At 47.6% G+C, this 19206-nt stretch overlaps 1 protein-coding gene across 3 annotated transcripts in view; it reads right to left on the minus strand.

Moving 5' to 3' along the window:
- Positions 1-7353: 7353 nt before the first annotated feature.
- Positions 7354-19206, minus strand: part of Slc6a1 (solute carrier family 6 member 1) — a 42992-nt gene continuing 31139 nt past the window's right edge. For all 3 annotated transcript variants that reach the window (XM_078033474.1, XM_078033475.1, XM_021732001.3), the window contains 9 exons: positions 17763-17897; positions 17316-17419; positions 16810-16934; positions 15739-15851; positions 15219-15350; positions 13905-14007; positions 12883-12983; positions 11971-12138; positions 7354-9880 (listed from right to left, as the gene is read on the minus strand). In XM_078033474.1, the coding sequence (XP_077889600.1) occupies positions 9776-9880; positions 11971-12138; positions 12883-12983; positions 13905-14007; positions 15219-15350; positions 15739-15851; positions 16810-16934; positions 17316-17419; positions 17763-17897 (1086 nt within the window). In that variant the 3' untranslated portion in view covers positions 7354-9775. The remainder of the gene's footprint in view (positions 9881-11970; positions 12139-12882; positions 12984-13904; positions 14008-15218; positions 15351-15738; positions 15852-16809; positions 16935-17315; positions 17420-17762; positions 17898-19206) is intronic.

Consider the following 19206-nt stretch of genomic DNA (forward strand, 5'->3'; position numbering starts at 1 on the left):
TTCCAGGTCTGGCCATTCAGTACATTCTATCCTCCCAAACTTATAAATTTGGAGATGGGCATGTGTCATAGGCTGTTTGAATGAGACCCAATCTGAGAAGTGTTATAGGTCATATTAGGGGCAAAACACTTACTGCTTAAACCTGATCTAAGCTCTTTTGTTTTCCCCAATATTAAAAGTAAAGATAACCTAAGGGTAAATTCAGGGAAGAGAAAAGCATAACTGAGAGGTGGAGAGAGAGAGATTCCCAAAGCCATTCTTTGAGTACCTGGATCCAGCTCTATCTGAAGCCAGCCCCTTTGGAAATTTTCATGAGTTGACAAACTCTCTTTTATGCTTTACAGTCTGAATTAAAGATTCTGACAGTTTCCTAAGCAGGTGGTAAATTCCCTGAGAGTATTTAAGAAGAGACTGAATGCTTTTCTTTGAATCTTTGTTATGCAAAGTTCAAATAAAGGACTATCAGCAACACCTGAGCACCCATTAGAAATGCAGAATTTCAGATCTCATCTCCCACCTAGGGAATTAAAATCTGCATTTAGACAAGCTCCCCAGGAGATACTAATGCACATTGCAATTGGAGAAATACTTCCTTAAAAACAATTCAAGCTTCAAACAGAAATAGATGTCTTTTAAGATTTCTCCCTAGCCTGAGCCCTCTAACCTGTTTCCCACTTTCCTATGAAAAGCTGAAAAGGATGGATGTTGGGAAGAAGTGTGCAGAAAGCACCTTGGGAAGGACAGAGTGGCCCTAAGTGAAACCATTTTACTCCTGTGGTGTGAGGCTCCCACTTCAGATTTCCTTTAAAGTTGGAGCTATAAGTACTTATGAAAAAGATCTTTCAGGGAAGAAAGTACAGGAGAAAGAAAGAAAAAGAAATAGCCAGAGAGAGGATGAAAGATAGCTTGCCTACCTTCCTTGAGGTATTTAACCCTTTGTTTGAGGGTGCAATTCTGTTTTCTTTTCTTCTTCTTTTTTGAAATGGCCACAACCATGTTCTGGCTTTTATTTCAGGTAAGAGCAGAGAGTGATAGAAAGAGAGGTCTTGCTGTTTTTCATTCAGAGATTAGAGTAGTGGTAGTAGAGAGCTGGGGAGGAAGGGCTGAGTTGCCAGACTAAGTGGTCCATTCCACATGCTCCATATGTTCCACTGTTTCACCTCAAGGGGGGGTATGACCCAAAGTCCCCACTCATCAGATATGAGGACACCAACCAGGCAAAGATTGGCAGGTAGATTTTACTCACATGCCCAGACACAAAAAGTTGTGATACTTACTCACCCTGGTGGATACCTTTTTAGGATGAACTGAGGCTTTCCCAACCTCTGGAGAAACAGCAGACACTGTGGCCTCAGTACTCATTGAGCAGATCATCCCCAGGTTCAGCCTTCCCACATTGACCCAGTCAGACAAGGACCCTGCCTTCACTTCTAATTCAACAGGTCTCAGAAAGCCTCAACATGTCCTGGAAACTTCACATTCCTTACAGGCCACAGTCCTTGGGTAAGGTTGAGCGGGCCCATGGGATTCTCAAGGACCACCTTACAAAACTCTCAATTGAGCTTCAAATCTCCTGGCCAATACCTGAATCCAAGCTGCCCTTAGGGGGCTCCCATAGGACGTAGCCCCTTGAACTGCTCTAAGGCCTCCCCTTCCTGATTAATCCAACCTTCCCATCCAACCCCGACTCCTGGCCTCATATTTACCTTATCTCACTCCACAACCTCCTCCAAGAACATAAGGACCACCATCTTCCTGCCCCAACTATCGCCTTCTGAGGTCCACTCCAACCAGGAGATTCTGTCCTCTTAAAGGAAATCCTTCCTTCCTCGGTCACACCAACCATACCGGATGGGACCCCATATGATGATTCTCACCACCCCCAAATCAGCCAAACTACTAGGCCACGCCCCTTGATATCATGTTTCTCACCTCAAGCTTGCCCCAGATCCTAAGTCCTGGTCATCCCAATTGGTGGGCCTCCCACTTCTTCTCCTCTTCAGTCTGTTCCTACAGGTGCCCCTGACCAGAATGAGGCTGCCTAATCCCTACCACTGGCGTTTCCACATACAAGGGATCTGGATGGTACGACTGGACATTAGGAACCAGCGATTGCCAACCTACTGGTGGCCAAACAACTATCCCCATTCTATTAAATGGCCTCAGTCTTTCTGGCCAAGCACCTATCCTCTGCTTTCTCTATGACCATCCCAAGGAGTACTACAAATCCCAACCAGATATCTATGGAAGATGCCCTCACTCCTCCTGCAATATGTACAAGGCCAAAGAGACCACCCAAACCCAATTTCTGTACAATTATTCTGGAGGTAGCACCTACCTGAACATCAGAGATCCCTGGGACAACTGCTGGGCAGCAGGAGTGGAGGGAAAGCTGTACATCTGGTCCTGGAACAGTTTCCTCTCCAGAACTCTAAGATTTTCCACACCTATACCCGAGTGATTCCTCAGCTCCACCAAGAAATCCTCCAGAAAAAAACTGCCCTCACTCACCAACTAGGGGCACACGAGATAAAGATGGGCGACCCATTTTCATGGCCGGCCCTTGTACACCAGGTATTACAATTCCTACACTACTCCAGGGTCAATAATATTTCTGATTGTTTTCCATGTACTACTCTGGATTGCCCCCCACCCGTTTTCGGCAGTCCCTCTGACCTTTCCCCTTAACACCTCCCAAGGGGGTGATGCCTCTCTAGCTCTGATGGGGATTCCCCTCTTTGACAATCCCCTGCAGCATCAACAAAATCTATCAATCTGTTATACCTCCCAAGCCTACCCCAGATACATGGTCCTCCCAAGTCCATGCACCCCCAGGATTTTCCTTTTTGGTGTAATGGGACATGTCAAAAGTCATCAATTCCTCTACTGCCACTCTTTTCTGCACCCCTGTTACCCTAGTTCCTCAACTAACACTCTATGGACAGGCTGAGTTTCTCTCGCTGAGACTCCACCCACTAGATCTAAATAGGCTGTCTTTCTTCCAGTGGTTGTGGGTATTTCCCTCGCCTCGACCCTGGTCGCCTCAACCCTGGTCGCCTCAGGCATCAGGGCCGGGGCTTTGGGTCATAGCTTAACTATAACTAAAGAGTTTGAAGAAAAATTACAGCTAGCTGATGAAGTCTCTGTCTACTCCCTGGCATCTCTCCAAAGACAAATACTATCGCTTGCAGGAGTCACTCTCCAAAACAGGTGGGCCCTTGATCTACTCACTGTTGATAAAGGTGGTACCTATCTGTTCCTCAGGGAAAAATGTTGCTATTACATCAACGAAACCGGCCTAGTAGAAGAAAACATCGATGTGCTACATTGGCTGAGTGAAGAACTGAAATGAAGGCATCAGCAGTCCACCTCACTCCTCCCGGGATGGTGAAACTCTGCTCTTGCTGCTTGGTTAGGTCCAATTATTGGCCCCATCCTTATAATTTGTGTCTTGCTAATGAATGCTCCTTGTCTCCTCAGATTTATCCAAAACCCCAGCAGCAAAGTCTCAAGGGTGATGGTAAATCAGATGTTCCTCCACCCCTACAGCCGCCTTCCCAATGGGCCCCCAACTCCTGACCTTCCCCAAATGATGCCCCCTACCAGCAGGAAGAAGCAGATGACAACAGGGCCCTATAACATCAAAGAGGTTGGGATGTTGGGTTGGTAGCCTTCCCTTCCCCTTCCACAGGGACTTTCCACCTGGCTGAGGAGACCTGAAATGGCCAATCAGAAGCTGACATAGGGGGCTAGGGATATAGCTAAATTGGCAGAGTGCTTGCCTCACATGCACAAGGCCCTGGGTTCAATCCCCAGCACCACAAAATAATTTTTAAAAATTAAAAAAATAAAAAAAGAAGCTGACACAGTAATGGACCCTACCAACCAAGGGTTCCCACCGCCTGAAGCAATCACCCTGCTGACTCCCGGACCATTCAGCGACAGACACGATGCCCCTAAACTTGGCCCGGCCAACTCGCTGTTAGTAGCAGCAATTTAGATGGCCTAGGCCCTCCCGCCTCCAGCTACCCTTATAAGTACTGTGCTTGCCTTTCCTGCATGCGACTTCTCCAGCCCTCACCCTTTTGCAGATCAGTGAACCTCATCAGGGAGCTCCCCGCAAAAAATCTTCTTGCGGTGCCTTATTCTTGTTCCATGGTTCCTGATCTCACACACCTTTTTTGCTTTACATGTGTAATATGTCAAAATACACTCTACTGTCATGTATATCTAAAAAGAACAAATAAAACTTAAAAAATGTATCTGCTGAGGGACACAATATCTTGGTGCAATCTGTGATATTGGATCAAACAAATCACTACAATGGACTTTACTAAGGCAATTTAAAAAAATTAGATGTAGCAGTTTGAGATTCCCTGCATTTGCCAAACTATCGTAGTTATGTAAGGGAACATCCTTGCTTGGAGAAGACATGTTCATTTTAAGAAGAGCAGGTCCAAGTTTCAGCAAGTGGTTCTCGAATGGCTTAGCAAAATAGTAACAATAGAATTTCTGCTGTGCCAGCATAGGATAGCTAGAAAAGCAAGACTAAGATTAAAACTGCATTTCCGAACTGAGTGCAGTTCACCACCGGTAATCCAAGTGGCATGGAGCTTGAGGCAAGAGTATGGCAACTTTAAGACCAGCCTGGGCAAGGGAGGGAAGGAGGGAAGAAGGAAGGAAGGAAGGGAGGAAGAAAAAAGCACACACACAAAAAGGCTTGGATTAGCCAAATGGTAAAGGGTTAGCCAAATGGTAAAGCTCCCCCCCCCTTCAATCCCCAGCATCCTCCCACCCGACCCCATATCACGCCCCAAAGGAAACATTTCCCAGAATGCCCTTCTCTGTAGGGCTTTAGGTGAGAAGTAATCACGAGTAAACTTTGACCGCACTCTGGACCCTGGACTGCAAAATTGAAACAGAAATCCAGCTCAGGAGATCTCAGGAGTCCTATGCACGGAAAAACATGTGCCCACTGAGACGGGAGAGCGGTCCGGCCTACCCCTGCTGACCCCTGCTCTGTGCTCTGCTGACGTGTGGCGGTGTTAGCTACACAGAGCCCTGCCTACCTTAACTTCTCACCGCTGAGACAAAAATACCTAAAACTGTCAACATAAAGGAGGAAAAGTGTGTTTTGACTTACGGTTTTAGAGGTTTTAGAACGACTGCCACTTTGGGCGTCGGGCAAGGCAGCGCAACATGGCGGCAGCATAAGGCGGAGACAAGCCGCGTGCCCTCAGGCAGGAAGAAGAGAGCAGGACAGGAAGGGGCGGGTCCTGATGGCTGACAAGGACCCGCCCCTAGTGACCTCATTTCCTTCCACTAGGCCCTGCCTCTTAAAGGTTCCACCTCTAGCATCAGTGGGTGGGGACCAACCTTTAATATGTGAGACTGGAAGACCTGAAAGATTGGAACTATAGACTGTTCTCCGGGTCAGCTACAGCAATTGCAGGTTGCAGGAGAAAAGGAAAGTGCAGGGCATCTTGTTTCAAAAGCAGGAAAAAAAAAATGCTGTTACAGGTGACCAAAGTACAAAACTTCTCTTTCCTCCTGGGGTCTTTCTTTCCACTGAGCTTAGTGTTTATTTGCTATTTAATGTTCTAAATAAAGGAAAATTTAAACTAGTATCATAAAGTTTCCTGTTCATCTTTACAATATGCAAATACAGATCTGAGATCATTCAAATTGCATGTGAAATTGCAGGATACGTATTTCAAAGCTTGAACATGAATGTGTATTTCATTCTTATGAGAGCTGTGAAATAAAATAAAATTAAGTTTCTCTCTCTCTGTCTCTGTAGTTGTAGATGAACAGCATACCTTTACTGTATTTCAGTTGTCAATAGACCTTTATTTATTTTTACACAGTGCTGAAAATCAAACCCAGAGCCTCATACATGCTGTGAAAGCACTCTGCCACTGAGCCATACCCATAGCCCACGTTTCTCTTTGTGCCAACACTCATTTCCTTTGGCTAATTTATAAGTAAGAGAAATAAAGTATGGGTGGTCGTGTCTTTCCCTCTCCTTCCTTCACATGCCATCATTTTCAGTGTAAAAGCTACGCAGAAGTAACTTGCTGTCTTATGGTATTTTCTTGCTATAATAAATTACCTGAAGCTAAGTATCTTATAAAGAAAAGAGATTTAGTTAGCTCACAGTTTTGGAGGCCAAAAGTCCAAACAGCATGGCGTCGGTTCTAGTAAGGGATTCATGGCAGTGGGCATCATGGTAGGAGCAGGTAAGAGAGGACAGATCACACAGCAAGACAGGAAGCCAGAGGCTGGGGAGGGGCCAGCCTCTTGCTCTTTTATAACAGTCCTCTTGGAAGAAATAATTGGGTTCCCAGGAGAACAACATTAATTCCTTTTGAAAAGGGTGATATTCCCAATGACTTAGCACCTTCCAATAAGCTCCACCTCTTCACACTGGGGGACCAAGGTTGTAGTACATGAACCTTTGGGTGTACACTGTAACCATAACCAAACCATAGCACTTGCATACAAAAGGATGAGAGGGTTCCCTGGTTGTTACGTTTCTTCTTGGATTGCCTTCTTTCTGGCAAGTTGGAAGCGAGTTCTTAATTCCAATGGAGAGTATGACCTCTCAGGATTCTGGGAGACCCTGATAACTTACTGTGGACATAAGATGCTTCCCACATACTGACTTTGAGTCTCACTGAACCCCCATGCATTGTGGACCCAGTGGAATTCTATATTGGTTCAGCATCTTGAAGGTCCTATGGAAGAGAGGTGGCAAGGAACACAGGGGACATTTGCTCTGATGCCCCCCATTCCCCTTTCAGATCTTTATGTCCCAATCTCACAATTGCCTAAGGTCTTGACTCTGTAACAAATCCCTGTTCCATAATATTCATAGCAGTTCCCCTTTCCAGACTGAACCCTGTCTGATAAGAGTCAAAGAGGAGAGAGGGTTTAAATCAATGGGGCAACATGTTAACAAGTGGTAAATCTGGGTGAAGCCTAGACAGGCATCCATTGAACTATTCTTATGACCCCTCTGTAGAACTCACATTTTTCTAAATAAGATTGAAAAAAAAATTAAAAAGTTTTGAGGAATGAGTCCGTGAGTGAATGAATGTCATTGTTAACTAAGCAAGCTGCTGCCATCCTTCAGTTTTAGATCTTTATTAAGTTGACCAAATGCCCCTCCTTTACATAGCTCAGACTCATTTTCTATTCATTCTAAGACTGGGAAAATCCAGCTCCATTTCACTGAATTTTGCACTCAAATCTCTCCCTGTTAGGGGGGAAAAATAAGTTTTGTGTGTTCATTCTGTTGCTTTGATGAAAGAAGCTATCCTGCCCACCCCCAAAAGAATTGAAGGTCTGATGTTGTATATCATAGAACCTTTATTATTTTTCCTCTAAATTCTTAGAAGCGTACATAACGCCCGTGCTCTGGTTATGACACCATTTATAGACATTTAAAATGTATCTTCATTTATAAATATTTTACATTTGGTCCATAGAACAGATAATTTTACTAAATAATACTGTAATTTTTTTTTAAAACAGGCTCTGTATATACTTTGAATATGTATATATTACATATATTTTTTATATAGAGATAGATTTACTTGGTGTTCTGAGAATAAATCCTTATTGCAAAAAAGAAAAGCATATATGATAATACAATATCTTTTTTCCCCTCCCTGGGCAAATACTAAAAAAAAAAAAAAAAGAAAAAGAAAAAAAGAAAAAAAAAGGAAAAAAGTTACACATATTCACAGTTCTCACAGTAAATGTACGACACTTACACTATTGTGCTCTATAAGGTAAGTTTGGATGGAAATCAGTTAGGGGATTTCTTGCCAAACATCTCAGTTAGAATTGCTTACAAACATTAAATATACTTAGAAAGACTTGATCTCAGTTTCACATTGAAGAACAAAGAGAAAGTTAGAAGGCTCCTTGCTCTTAATTCTAAAGGAACTCACACACGGATGGGGATGGGATGGGACCAGGAGACACAGTGCAGGGTCCTTTCATTCTAAATCTAGGACTTAATACATATGCAGCTTGAACATGGCTTTGCCACTCGGCATCGGGGATGCCTTAGCAATGAGACTATTATTTTTTTTACAGGCAACCTCGGGAGAAGGTTGTAGATTTCCTACACAATATCACATGGGACCCTATGTGCCACACGTGAGAATGAGTGTGCATGTGTGTGCATTTCTAGGTGCATTACATATTATTTATTCTCTACGATAATGTGCTTAATACTCTGAGGGTAATACCTTATTGCAAGAACTGGTATGCTGGTCACTGTCAGCTGAGAATGACAAGAGATTAAAAAAAAAAAACAAACCTCACAGTCACAGTTATTTATCATAGTTATTAAGGATTAGTCATAATAAAACACAGTTTGTGAGCTAACGAGCTAAGGAGCTATGGGGGGGGCACGACATACAGCTTTGCTACATGGGAACCCATCTTCCTGGCCAATGCAAAAGGTACTGAGCTGCTGGAACTTTTGAGACACTGTCTTCACCCGCTTCGTTGCTGCCAGCACCATGGAGCCCGATTCCAAAGAGGAATAAATAACACTTCCCCAATGAAGCACTTTGAAATCTCCGGAAGCACATCACATCCTCATCGTCTGGGCATCTGGGGGTGGAGTAGGGGTGGAGTCTCTGGATTCATACTGGTTCCTGGGTTGTTTCACGGGCTGGGTAGATTTGAGTGGCAGTGAGGAGATTCCAGGAAAGGGACTGGGTGGGGGGGGGGTGGCAGCTTGGAATGGGGTTGGCAGTGAGAGTGAGACTTTAAGAGGGAAAACAGAAGGATAATTGGAATGGTCTGGACCCTCCGACACACACACCGTCCACCTTGATTTCAACTCTGCAGTGGTTTTGTGCTCTGAAAAACTGGGCTGCTTGCGACAAACCAGAGATCCCAATTGGGGAATGTCCCCCACGGGGCCCTGAGGTACCTTAGGAATGGCGATCAAAAGAAATGAATTGTGCTTGTGGCATTTTAAGCCCTTCTGGGGCCTGGATGGTCACCAATCAGAAGGGCCCTGGGCTGGCAAGGATGGGGATAGGGACACGGAGCTGCAGAGGATGCTATGCGTGCTGCTTGTGAAACAGCTCTGGGAACACACACAGACTGAGGTCTTTGGGGGTTGTTTTGTCCAGCTGCCTCGGGAAGGAGAAAATTAAAAAAATAAAAAGAAAAGAAAAGTCAGAGCTCCCCGCGGGCTCCCTGCCACCTCGAGTAAACTGTCCCTGGCAGTCCCCACCGTATACAAAAACGCCCTTGTCCTTTGTCCAGAGCAGTGTCTGGCGGAACCGACCTTCCTGCAAAGTCCAAGATAACAGTCACAGGGTTCGGCAAGAAAACAGTCAAGAATACGACTAAAAGCCAGGAGTGTGTGTGTGTGTGTGTGTGTGTGTGTGTCTATGGCCTGGCCGGGTCACAGGGTCACACTCGCTGGCGGGATAAAAATGAGCTACCACGGCAGTTACGAATGTCAACGGACCGCTTGATGCTTATGGGGTCCCCCCAGGAGAAAGGTCACCAGCCCGCCGGATGCTGGAAGCCACTGGGTTACATGGCCCCCCCCCCAGGAGGGCCCCCCCAGGGGTCTGACTGCCCCCCCCACCTCCCCTCTCTTTGTGTGGTGTTGGAATCTGGACTCGCCACTTGAGGTAGGTGGAGATAGAAGGTTATCTTCAGTCATCAAGTGGTGGTCGCCTTCAACCAGGTTGGGCGGGGTGACAGTGTTGGGTCGGCGAGCCGCCCCGCGCCCCTAGATGTAGGCCTCTTTGGTGGCTGAGCTGCTGGCCTGGGGCTGCTCCGGACCGTTCTCCGGGCGGACGATGTCTTCGCTGGGCTGGATCATCACCTGGATGCGCTGTGGGGACCAGTAAGGGAGGTATGAGGCTGGGTGGTGGAGGATGAGTGGCTCCCTTCTTCTCCAATCCACCCTCACTCATCCTCCAGCCCACATCGTTCTTCACATAAACCAGGCACACTCCTGCCTCAGGGCCTTTACACACACTCTCCCTCTACCAGGCACATCCTTCCTTCCAGATAGTTCTACAGCTTGCTGTCTATCTCCTTAGATCTGAGCTCAAGTGTCTTATCTTCTCAGTGAGGTCTTGTCCTGTACTCCCTAACCCCCTACTTACTTTATTTTTTCCTCCATGGTAGTTACTCCCATGTTATTTCTACTTATTTTATTAATTGTTCATCTTTCCTCTGCTAGACTGGAAGCTCCATGAGGGCAGAGTTTCTGCTTGTTTTGCTCATGACAGTGTCTCCAGCATTAACAGTAGTGTCTGCCACATTACAGATTTGCTAAGTGGATGAATGCCTGGCTACCTTTGCTACACACATCCTCCATGACTCTGCCCTGTCAGCTTTGACTCCCTGACCCTCTGCCTTTTCCACCGCCGGGCCTTTGCATGGGCTGCGTTCTCTGATGCCCTCCCTCTGCTTCTCTACCACTTCAAGACCCAACTGTCCTTTGGGGCTCTGCAGCAGATCATGGAAAACAAAAACTTTGGACTTGGAGTGACAAGAAAGGGCTGCATGCCCCGGCGCTGTTAATAACTTACTGCAAAGGCTGGGTAAGCAGCTTCTCAGCTTGGGGCCTCAGTTTCTCCATCTGTGAAAGGGGGAGGCTGGCCCAGCAGCCCAGGGTCTGGACGCAACTACCCACCACTCATCTTCCCCAAGCCTTCGACCTTGGAGCTCCCCCTTCTGGCTGAAATTGGCAAATACATCTTCAAGGGGAACCACTTGACCTTGGCCTTGCAGGGGACGCCCTGCCCTCTACAGTCTGCTTGTCACCCCCTTCCTTGGTGGAGCGATCTCTGCCTGCATGTATCCCACCAGTGTCTCTTTTCCCTGTGCACCTCCAGCAGCGCCTTGCTTCATGCAGGAATTCAGTGCAATTCAACAAAGACCACCCGGCAGGGACCAGGTTGCACTTTGCTCATCCGAAAATCGGAAATCGGAAATGCTCCCAAACCTGAAGCTTTTGGAGCATTGGTGTGACACAACCGAGTAGAAAATTCCACACTTGAATTCATGGGACAGGTCAAAGTCAAAGCAGAGATGCACTAAAAATATTGTATAAAATCACCTTCAGGTTCTGTCCATGAATACGTATATAGGAAACATATATGAATTTCACATTTAGACTTGGGTTCCAACACCAAGATATCTCATTATATATATATGCAAATGTCCCAAGATCCGATCCCCACCCCCAAATCTCTAAAATGCAAAACACTTCTATTCCCAAGCATTTTGGATAAGGGATCCTCAATTGGTATATAATGATGGGGCGATGTACCTTTCCATGAGAGTCAGACCACATTTCCTATATATATCAAGCCCATGAATGAGATCTAGAGAAACACCCCCAATAAACCTGATCCCACCCTTCGTCTGCTCCAAACCCCTGCAGGCTCTTCATAACTCTCAGGATGAAGTCTAAAGTTCTTGTCCTGATTTTCAAAGCCCTTCATGATCTAACCTGTCTTTCATACATCTCCAATCTCATCTCTTATTGCTCCCCTCTACCCCTCCTCATTCTTCCCTCCTGCTACACTGATGTCCCTTCAGGTCACCAAATGCAGTTTATACCCCTGGACCTTTGCACATGCCTCCTAACTTCTCCTCTCTCCCCTTCCCCTTCTAGAAACATTCTTTCTGCTTCTATCACTAAGTTTAGTCTATCTTCATGCCTTCCCTCTTCCAGGAAGCCTTCTCTAATCCTCCTCAATCTAGGAAGAGGCCTAAGGCAGGGTTACTTGCTCCCATCTCCTCCCCATTTCATTCCCCAACGATGCCTCTCTAACACTCGTATGTCACTGGCTGTTGACTTCTCTGGGCTCCCCAGCTAGACCTTGTGTTCCACAAGGCCTGGCACAGTGTCCAGCACAGTGGGAGAAGAGGACTAGCCATGGATTCCAAGTGTAGGAAAGCACTTGCCTGCTTCAGGGAGCCCTTTAAGGTGAGGAACATGTAGGCCATGTACCCGGGGATGAGGACCATGGAAGACAGAGCCATGAGCCAGCCCACGCCCTGGCCCCACTTGGGGAAAACGTAGCTTCCCATGGTGAGAGGAGTCATCTGCACAGCGCTGAAAATGAACACCCCCTGCGGAGGGTGGAGGAGAGGGAGCAGTCAGTCACCTGGACAACGAAGGTCTCCCATGACACTCCACCCTCCTCCCAAGGCTGACCCTTGCGAAGGCCCAGCATCCCGGGAGTCTTGTACCCAAAGCCACTGCTGGCACATAAGATTCCTCTGTGCAGAATAGAAAATGCACCTCTCTGGGGAGGCCAGCAGGAAACCATCTCCTCTGACAAGTCCCATTAGAAAGGGGACTCCCTCCCTCCAGAGCAAGGGTTAGGTGTCAGCTCCCTGCAGGCCACAGGCTGGGTGCAGGACACAGTGGGCACAATGGCCCAGCCTCCACTTCAGGGACCTGTGGTGGCTTCTTTCAGGCCACCTGGACGTCACCTCCTCCTTGTGGGAAGGAATGAGAGTTGCTGAGGGCAACAGGCCTCCTGGTGCCGAGAGCTTGGGCTTCTGGGTCAGGCTGAGCGGCTTCGAACCTCGGCACTAACTTGCCGAGTGAGGCTGGCTGGGTGAGCCCCCGTTCCCTCTGTGGTGCAGTGAGATAATAATGCCTGTTCCACGGAGGATGGGAACGGGATGTCACATGAGCAGATCCCACAGCAGGAGCTCAGCAAATGGTAGGGAGAAGTATTATTAAGGGACAGGGATCCAGGGGCCTCTTCCTCCTGCCTTTGCCTCCAGAAGTTTCTCTATGGAGCCGAGTAGTCACCAGACCCAGGCCAGCCTCATCCTGACGGGCTGGTCAAGGCTTATCCTTACCGCCACAATGATGGGCGTGAAGAAAGACCAGCAGAGTTTCCACCAGATGCAGGGTCTGGAGCCGACCATCTCTTGGATATTGTCATAGAATCGGTTGACACCTGTGATATCCAGAGCAAGGGTGGGAGGAATGGGTGAGCTGTAGGGACCACAGGTTCAAAGCCCAACTCCACTACTTTCTTGCACTGTGACCAGAAGCCAATCACCTAACTTCTCTGAGCTTCAGTTTCCTTGTCTGGAACATGGAACCGACGCTACTGTTATTGAAGCATTTTTCAACAGCCAAATCCCTACAGCAAGTAAGAAAGCAAGATACCTGAATGGTGAAGCTTTATACTAAGAAAAGGATACTTAGAAAATGTGTATTCCAGGGGTTGGGGATAGAGCTCAGTTCGTAGAGTGCTTGACTTGCATGCACAAGGCCTTGGGTTCAATCCCCAGCACCACCAAAAAGAAAGAAAAAGAAAGAAAGAAAATGTATCTTCCAGCCAGGCACAGTGACACAAGCCTGTAATCTCAGCAGCTTGGGAGGCTGAGGCAGGATGACTGAAAGTTTGAGGCCAGCTTCAGCAACTTAGTGAGACTCATTCTAAATAAAATATAAAAAGGGCTGGGGATGTGGTTCAAGGGTTAAGCACCCCTGAGTGCAATCCCTGGTACCAAAAAAAAAAAAAAAAAGAAAGAAAGAAAGAAGGAAAGAAAATGTGTCTTCCCTACTCCTAATGCCCCCCGCCACCTGACATCCCTCCCAGTCATTTCTTCCATGGCTTTGCTAGAAGGCGAAATGTTAGCTTGTGTTATAAATGAATTTATTTAGCTGTTCTTTTCAAATCTACTAAACATGGGGGCCTCCTGTGTAAATCTCACTGAACGGTTGTGGAAACTAAATAAATTACTGCAGGGGAAAAGGGATTTGGTGTTCAAACTGCATTGTTGAGAGATGATTGAAAAAAGGAATGAATAAATGAATGAATGAATGAATGAATGAATGAATGAATGAATGAAAGAAGGATGGTGCTCACCGTAAAACCAGGAAATGGAGACACATTCAAAGAACACGAGGAACAGCAGGCTCATGCCACTGGCAGAGTAGTAATCGAAAAGTTTGAAGACATATATACCCCCCTGCAAGAGGAAAAGAGGGTGAATGCAGATCTGCTTCCCCGCCCCCAGCACCCCGTGCACTCAGCTTCAGAGCCTGAAGAGGCTGGGATTAGGCTACACTGCAGCAAGAAAGCTCTAGGGTGGATTAGAGCAAGGACTAAGGGCCCTGTAAGCATGACAGGATGAAGATGTTCACTTTATGGGGACTGGGAAGAAAATGTCCAGGTGGTAGAGGGAGACACCCTACTTCTGGTAGGGCTGGAGGGCAGAATGAGGACTTGGTGACCAGAGATATCTTTCCGTAGAGAACATCAGTCATGCCTTTTCCCTGCTTAAAACCTTCTCTGGCTTAAAGAAGATAATAACATAAATAACTGGTGAGATATCAATTCAAATCAAATTGAATCCAAATGCCCCCAGGGTCTGGCATGGTCTAGTTTTGCACCCCATCTGCTGCCCTCACTCCCTCTGGGTCCACTATGCAGACTTTCTTCCTCTCCATGAAGGTTTCCAAGCTCATTCTCACCTCTTGGCGTTTGCACATGCTTTGCTTTCTTACCCCGGATCCTCCTCTGACTGGCTCTTCCTCACTATTTAAATACCTGATCAACCTGCCCTGATCACCTTGTCCCAAGTAGAGTCCCTCTCAGGCCTGACGATCATTTTCTATCCTGTTATCCCCCTTTTTTGTGAATGCAGGAATGGGGAAACAATGACACTGGATCAGAACTGTATTTAGAGCCAGGGGTCATTGGTGGATCACAGATGAGTCCCAGAAGCTGAGCTTATGGTTTTAGAGCATTTATATTTATTGTACAATTCACTTATTATGTGTATACCTCCCAACTAAACTGGGAGGGCCTGGAATACAGAACACACTCCTCATCTTTTTGTATCTATACAAAAAGAAAAGTGACAATGAAAGGAGACTTTGGGCAGTGTCAACCTCAAAGGTTCAACTCCAACTTGAGGATCTCATGGATGAGGGCCTTTTGCATGTCAGCTCCAAGAAACAGTTGCTGGTGCCCAGGACAAGTTAGGTGCTGCACTCTGTGGCTTTTCCCTATACTTTCTGGCTCCATGCCTGTGTCTGTCACCAGCCTGAGGCCCTGTCTAACTCCTTGCTCAGCACAGTTGGAGCACAGTGCAGGGATGGAAGGTGGTTACTGACTGGGATGGTGATGGAGGCCCTGGGGCAGCTCTGGGGTGCATCAGGTGACCACTGAACCCACCTGGGTGATGTTAGAAAGGCCGATCAGGTAGGAGATGATGCAGACGGCAGCAATGAAGAGCTCTCTGCGGTTGCGGAGGAGTCTGGGGTACTCGTCCACCAGGGCGGTGATGAAGCCCTCCACGGTGCAGAACTGCAGGGGGAACAGAGGTCAGCTATCTACAGCAGTCCCAAGCCCCAACTCACCCAAAGCCTGTCCCTGGAGGAGAAGACAGGAGGCCCAGCAGCAGAGAGAGATCAGGGCTAGGACAACCCCAGGATCCAGCCTGACTTTGCCTCTGGCTCACTTTGCAAATTCAGAGAGCACAATCCCTCTGGGCTCAGCCACCTGTCCCATTTTCCACTTCCGGGAAATGGGAGAGTGGCGGAGTTGTTTCCTAAAGTATCATACAGTGGAACGTTCTAGGGGTCTGGAATTCTTGGTCATCTTCTTGGGGGGCTGAAGGGTGGCCTCCTTTCTCTACTTTTTCCTGGACTAAGGAGGCTGGGGGTGGGAGGGTGCTTGAAGGGGGAGCCCTCACCTGGCTGTCGATGCCCAACATCAGTAGCATGGAGAAGAAGAGGATGGCCCAGAGGGGAGAAATGGGCAGCTGGGTCACTGCTTCCGGGTATGCCAGGAATGCCAGCCCAGGGCCTGTGGGGGGAAAGCACAAGCAAGTCAAAGGGTATTGAGCACCTATGGTGTACCCACATACCATTCGCTCTCCCAGCTTTATTTCAGTTCATTTTCTCAGTGAGTGTCATCAGCCACTTAGGAAACGGAGTAGGTGACCCAAATCTGTGGTTCATCCAGATTGGTAAGAAGCCGTCACCATCATCCCAATGAGGGATTGCAATGATCTGGCCAGTAGTTGGGATAATGTAGGTTCAGAGAGGTGCAGATGGAGAGATAGGAGCAGAGGACAGTGTAGGAGTGGTACTGGTATGGGCTAGCTTGTGGGGTGAAGATCAGGGGTGATGCTGAGTTTCTGGCCTGGGCACTGGATGGGGGACCCCTCTGGGATGGGGAACACAGGGGTGGAGAAGGCTGGGGAGGTCTGGTAGGGACATATTGTATTTGAGTATAATAGTTCAGGGGGAAATCTTGGAATGAGCAGGAAAGAGACTAACCTCTCTGTGTCTGGCTCTGAGAGTGGGGCGGAAATGGTGGTGAATGGAGAGTTCCAGCGTCATAAGATGGGAGCTGCCCATGTAGGGGAGATTAGAACCCCAGCTGGGAACTGTTCCCTCCCACATGACCATCCTAGTTCTCTAAGGGACAAGTTATGTGTGTCACCTCTCTGAGTCTCAAGGGCCTCTGCAAATGCACACAGTGAGTCCCTCCTGAGGACTGCTTGCACAGGGAATCAGGTGACGACTTTCCTCTGGCCCTTGTCATTGACAACGGTGTGGAGAGCAGGGTGGGTACTGCCCACGTGGTGAGAATATTTTTGAAGCCAGGACAAAGGCATGAATTTGGGGGACTCTTGTATCATGGAAGGAATCACGTTCCAGGTGGACACAAATGTATATTCCTGATGACCGCACATGCCAGGGGGGGGTTAGCTTTCTCCTTCCCCAGCCACCGGGGCCCTCCACCGGGTGTCGCTGACCTGAGGCCGCCACATCAGCAATGGACCTCTTGGTGACATGAGCCATGAAGCCCACGATGGAGAAGATGACAAATCCGGCGAACATGCTGGTGCACGAATTGATGCAGCACACGATGATGGAGTCCCTGGAGAGAGGGAGGGGCGGGGTCAGGGAGGGCGGGGCTGTTCAGAAGGCGGAGCTAGCGGGCAGCAGTTATTCAGGGGCGGGGCTGGGAGGAGGGTACCTGGGAGGGTGTCTACAGGTTAGGGTGGCCCCAGAATCTTAGGTCCCAGAGCAAGCCAGGGTAGGGCGCAGCCAGAAGGGCCAGGGAAAGGCAGAAGCTGGAACAGGTGACAGACCATGAGGGAGTGTATCAGAAAATAACTCAGAGGGCATGAGGTCAGAGAGGGACCTAACAGGTTGACCACCAGGGGGCGTGGCCGTTGGTGGGCGTGGTCACGTGTGGGCGTGGCCACGTGTGGGCGTGGTGATAAAGGGGTGTGGCCGGGAAGGAAGGGGTTTGCACCTGTAGACGTTGTTGTGGAAAGAATTGTAGCTTCCAAGGGCGATCAGGGATCCCAGGCCCAGCCCGTAGGAGAAGAAGATCTGGGTAGCTGCATCCAGCCACACCTATGGGCAGAACGATCAAAAATGATCCACTTTGTATTACAGCCACAGCCCCCTGGGGTCTTTTTAATTTTTTAAAGTTTTTTATGGACTTTTTTTTTTTTTTTTGGTATGTGTGGTGCTGAGAATCGAACCCAGTGCCTCACACATGCTAGACAAGCGCTCTGCCACTGAGCCACCACCCCAGCCCCTTGGGGTCTTTTTCAATGTGCTACCTAACAACGACCCCAGTTTGCATGCGTGCATCAGAGAGGGGCAGTAACTTGCAAGTGGGGGTTCAGGACTCAGGTTTGCTCTTAACCTGGGCTCTGCTTTCTGGGGTACCCCCGCCGGGAGCACAGCTCACCTCGGAGTCCGACAGCTTGCGGAAGTTGGGGGTGATGTAGAAAAGGATGCCCTCCTTGGCCCCGGGCAGCGTCACTCCACGGAAAAACAGAATGATAAGCATGATGTAGGGGTACGTGGCGGAGAAGTAGACCACCTGCGAGGAGACGGAGCGGCCGGTCACACCACTTGCTCCAAAGCTCCAGCGCTTTTCCTAGCTCTGGGCTTTGGATCCAGTTCTTCTTCCAGGAAGCCCTCCTGGATTCCTAACCTGCTCTGCTTGGCCACTTTTCTGAAGCCCCTCCCCACATTCTGAACCAATCAGCTCAGCACCTAATTTTTCCCTTCTTGTTAGGAACATTTTTTTTTTTTGAGGGGGGGAGGTGCGGGGAAAGGTACCAGGGATTGAACTCAGGGGCACTCGACCACTGAGCCACCTGCCAGCCCTATTTTGTATTTTATTTAGAGACAGGGTCTGCCTGAGTTGCTTGGTGCCTCGCCCTTATGAATGTTGACTTTGAACTTGTGATCCTCCTTTCTCAGCCTCCTAAACCAATGGGATACAGGCATGGGACACGGTGCCCAGCTGTTGGGAACATTTTTAAATCACACACACACACACACACACACACACACACATACACACACACACACAGCCTTCAACAGCTCCGAGAATAAAAGTTACATGAGAGATAGGACTTATATTTTCACCTCTCTGTTCCTCAAATACCTAGGACAGTCCATGGTATACAGTAGACACTCTATAAGTGTCTGACAATTATGTAGCAGCATGGATGTTAACATTCTAGTGTTCCTCCTGTGAGACTCCTCTAGGCATGTCTGTTTATATTTTCTTTTTATTTTATTTGTAATTTTTTTTTTAGTTGTAAATGGACACAATGCTTTTATTTTATTTTTTATTTTATGTGGTGCCCATCATCGAACCCAGTGCCTCAGGCATGCTAGGCAAACGCTCTACCACTGAGCCACAAATCCTGCCCCTGTTTTCATTTTCTTACAAAACGAGACTCAAATTTTGCAGTTGTCTATTTGCTTAACAGGCTTAAGGTTGAGAACCACAGTACATACGGTTTTGTTTACTAAGTAGATTTTCACTGTTTCATGAACAATATGATTGTTCATTATAGAAAGTAGTCCCTGGGGAAATCTCTCTATTTTTAAGTCCTCCTCCCACACCCTGATGTTACCATTTAGGTTACTTCCAATTTTATGTGAATCTAAATACCACATGGAACATCTCTGTATATGAATCTTGATTTACAAAATTATTACACCACTCCTGGGAAATATTTCTGGCAGTGGGATCACTGATGAAAAGGAATATGCTTCTCTAAGTCTCTTGATCCCTCTTGCCCGACTGGTTCTGGAAATGGAATTCCATTCAGCATTACCGAGGCTTCCTGGCAGAGCCTGCCCTAAGTAGAGCAATATTAAAAATTATGATT

The sequence above is a fragment of the Ictidomys tridecemlineatus genome, chromosome 16, assembly GCF_052094955.1.
Source record: "Ictidomys tridecemlineatus isolate mIctTri1 chromosome 16, mIctTri1.hap1, whole genome shotgun sequence".
Lineage (NCBI taxonomy): Eukaryota > Metazoa > Chordata > Mammalia > Rodentia > Sciuridae > Ictidomys > Ictidomys tridecemlineatus.